Source organism: Channa argus, chromosome 23 (assembly GCF_033026475.1).
Source record: "Channa argus isolate prfri chromosome 23, Channa argus male v1.0, whole genome shotgun sequence".
Lineage (NCBI taxonomy): Eukaryota > Metazoa > Chordata > Actinopteri > Anabantiformes > Channidae > Channa > Channa argus.
In genome coordinates, this window is record NC_090219.1 from 7,222,738 (window position 1) to 7,226,842 (window position 4,105).

General features: G+C 40.4%; 1 protein-coding gene across 1 annotated transcript; it reads right to left on the reverse strand.

The window, feature by feature from the left end:
* Window positions 1-1,318: 1,318 nt before the first annotated feature.
* On the reverse strand, window positions 1,319-4,105 carry c23h8orf74 (chromosome 23 C8orf74 homolog). Its single transcript, XM_067493454.1, has 5 exons — window positions 3,983-4,105; window positions 3,311-3,494; window positions 2,710-2,933; window positions 2,336-2,491; window positions 1,319-2,240 (listed from the first exon to the last, which is right to left on the reverse strand). The coding sequence occupies exons 1-5, from the start codon at window positions 4,028-4,030 to the stop codon at window positions 2,070-2,072; spliced, it is 783 nt and encodes a 260-aa protein (XP_067349555.1). The 5' UTR covers window positions 4,031-4,105; the 3' UTR covers window positions 1,319-2,069.

Consider the following 4,105-nt stretch of genomic DNA (forward strand, 5'->3'; position numbering starts at 1 on the left):
ATGTTGTTCGGCTTAGACACAGTGGCACTGAAGAAAAGACAGGAGGCAGAGCCGGAGTTAGCAGAGCTTAAGTTGTTGAGGTTCTCTTTGGGAGTGACGAGGATGGACAGGATCAGGAATGACGACATCAGAGGGACAACTCAGGTTAGATGTGTTAGAAATAAAGTCAGAGAGGCCAGATTGAGGTGGTTTGGACATGTTCAGAGCAGAAACTGTGAATATATCGGTAGGAGGAAGCTGAGGTTGGAGCTGCCAGTCTAGAGGAAGACAAAAGAGGACATTTATGGATGTAGTGAGGGAGGACATGAAGTTAGTAGGTGTGAGAGAAGAGGATGCAGAGGACAGGGTTAGATGGAGGCACATGATTCACTGAGGCAACTGATGAGACATGTCCAGACTACAAACAACGAGACAAACTAATTTTGTGTCTTTGTCAGTCTGAGGTTATCCCAAAAGAAAGTTGCTGAGATTGTACACAGGGTCAAAAAACACACACTCAACGGGTAACTAAACAACCAAGAATTGCAAAACAGCCAATAAATCCGATACTTTGAGCTTCTGCAGGATCTGTCTCCGCACACGGCAGCAACAATAAACATTTGTTAGCAAAAATACAGCAGGTCTTAAATACAATCCCGGAAAGACAATCAGGAAGCCAGGAAAGAAACTAGGTATCAAAAAGACAGAGAGAGAGTGTGTGACAGACTTACCTGTCGTTGATGTTGACCAGGGTTTCTATGTCAAGTAGTTAATATCTCAGTTGGTTAACAAAAGTCCCTCATCTCTCTCCATCTTTGCTCACATTACGTTAACGTCAGCTTGCTAAACTGCGGTGGCTAATTATTAGCAAACTATGAGCAACAGGCGAAAAGTGTCACAGTGGCGGGAGACTAACTGTATTTGGTTTAATACATATATTTTAGCTAATTAACTTCACCCCAGTTGCCTCCTCTACGCTACAGTGAAGGTGTAATACCGTCTTTTTACCACACACACAGACTGGGCGACGTTCGGCCGCTGTTAGTGTCCAGAGGGGCGCAGTTTGCTCATACAGACCCTCACTGGAGAAACTACACTACCCACAATGCAGCTGACTGACTTTACTGCAATGACAAAACAATCCTATATTGCCAAAGTGTATATCATTATTATTATTATTATTAGTAGTAGTAGTAGTAGTAGTAGGAGTAGTAGTAGTGGTATTTTTTTTCTCAGATTTGTAATGACAATGTAAGTCACAATGTATTTTGTAGGGGTAGTACAAGGAAAGAAATATAAAGGTAAACGGTACAGATTCAGTTTACAACATTAAGTTGCATTCAATAAAAACAAATGTCCTGGGAAACATCAAATAAATATTCAAATTAAATATGAAAGAGAAAAAGTAAATTGAATAAATAAATAAAAACTACAGTGTGTACAGTAATGATATTGTTAAGGCAGGTTATTTATTGTTAAATATAACTTCAAAAAAGTAAATTGTTCATTGAGATTTCTTAGCTTGTACAAGATTTAAAATACACCAGTCAGCCACAACATCAGGTACACGTACAATCTCTCCACCCTATTTAAAATGGGGATTCAAATTGAGATCATTCACATAATTGCAAAATGAAACAAAACTAAAAGCCTTGATAGCACACATTCCACATCAGTCAGTATAAGTTTTGGATTAGATCTGTGCATCATTTTTCTTTTCCTGTATTTAATACTGAATATATTTATGTGATGTTGCTAAACACTCGCCTTTAGGGGAAACCAGTTAACCTCCACTCCAGCTGGGAACCTCCACTCCAGCTTACTCTAATTATTACAACTGAAAGACTTTAGCTCAATGACTGTTACTATAGAAACTGTGGTTCCTACCTAGTGGTAAAGTTAAGATATCCAACAGGCACTTTTTCAACAATTACCTGCTGCGGTTTTGTTTTCAGAGACTGAGCTGAGCATTCGGCTTTAAAAAAAAAAAACTTGTCCTTTGCTGCTCAGCTGCTTTTTATGCCTTTTGTTAACTTATCATTTTCTGTTTGGACCCTGCAGTTTGGTGCTAAATATTTATAAATGTTGAATCAGTGACATGTACTGGCAGGAGCAGGACTGTAGAGCCTCCCAGTGGCCAAAGCTGCCAGCTGCAGTTTGAGCTGCAGGATGTCACCGAGCAGGGAGGCTTCTCGATTCAGACTGGCCAACATCTGTCCTTCTGTGGCTTTCACTGTTACACGAACCAATTCCAAAACCCCCTACAGAAAGTGCCAAACAAAAGCTAAGTGAGGGAAAAGAAAGATGCCCCTAGATGCTTTTACTCTTTTAGTTTATATCTATGAGTGAGTCTTACATGTGTGTCCAGTTGCTCATCCTCTGGGACACGGATTTCCTCCAGCGTGACCCTTGATTCTTCTCTTAGATTCTTTAACTCCTCCTCCTTCTGTTTCAGGGCTGAGGTGAGCTGGGCTTTTTTGCGTTGATGCTCCCACTCATGCAGATCACTGCCCTGCAGCACAAATACAGTAGATGCATTGGATCATATTTGCATTAAATTACATCTACGCATTGTGTATTTCAGTTAGGTCACAATATATTCTTTGACATATTTAACAGAATTTATGCCCTTTATAATTAATATTTTTTCCCCAACGCACAAACCAGATTTTGTGGAAATGTTATCATTCTCTTTTACTTTGACATTACTAGATGCAAAGGTTTCATTACCATTGCTAGAGGGCATGGTGTGGGCGGCAACTGCAATTCCAAGTGTAGCCGAATAATGGAGATGTTAGCAGCCCCACCCACAACTGCCTGAAAAAGCCTTCGCCGAGTTATGCATGTGTCTACAAAGAACTGGGTTAACTCCTTTCTGTGGACAGGCGTAAGGCTTGGTAAACTCTCAGACAGTGCATCTCTCAGTGAGGAGAGGAGTTTAGATATGTCATGACCTGCAATGTAGAAATGTTCAGAAGAGAGAAGGTTTTATTAAACCAAAAAAACGGCAAAAGATATGATTCTGAAAAGAAGCACTGTTGAAAAATATAGCTTCAAGGCCTAAGTCTAATGGGCTCGAAAGGTATGAATCAGTTTAAATGACTCACATTTGGGTTCCAAGGATGCAAAGAACATGTAATAGATTATTAGCAATGACAGGCATTCGTGAGTTTTGTGTACTTTAGTGGCTAGAAGTAAAAAATCAAAAATAGCTAACACAGTGAGTCAGTCGGTACAGAAGGTGAAATACACTTTGAAAGCTCCAAGGAAACTGTGCTCCCTCTGGCCACACTAAAAGGTCATGACCTCCTGTGCTGCAGTTTGCTTTTACCGTCCAGTTGTGGGAAGATGCCTTTGGCTATCACAGCTGCCTGGATCACATTAGACCAGGGGAAACCACGGGCCGCGGTGAACATAGCAACATCACACACAAACTCTTGATGGAAGCACTGCCGTTCATCAGTGAACTCCGTCCATGAGAAGTGACTCCTGAGCCTCTGCACAGCAGCGTCCCTCTCAAAGACACAAGTACACACGTTTTTTTCGTTTTAAAATGAAGTATATGGCTTTGATGAAAGCTTTGGTTTCAGTGGGACTTTTTTAGAGTTCAAGACTTAACAGGTAGTTGCCAGTCATGCTAATAAACGGCATAAAATGTGTAAATGCTGCCTTTAAGTGAAGCTACTCACAACTGTTAACCTTTGGATAGTTATATAGACTGCACACATTTCACACATTTTGTTTGTGCCGTTTTCATCAATATTTCTGTTTGTATTGTATTTTTATCAATATTTAATACATGGTTTTAAATAGGTAGGTACTGTGGAGTCTAATTTTACCTGGCAACTTTCCTGCACATCAGTAAACTTTCATCCTGCTCAGTTACTTCATCTTAGGCTAAGCTAACTTATAAAGTCCTTCAGTATTTGAGTAAGCTATTTCAGCAAGATTCCTGCTTGCATTAATTCAATCATAATTACAGGTGTTAACACAAGCCGCCTACCTGGAGCTTCGCTATCTGTGCTATTTCACTCTCTGTAAGAGAATCCATCCTTGGCAAACACACAAGGGCTGTTGGTTGCCATTGGAGAAGGACGCGGACGATGTTTCGCTTAAAACGCGATGA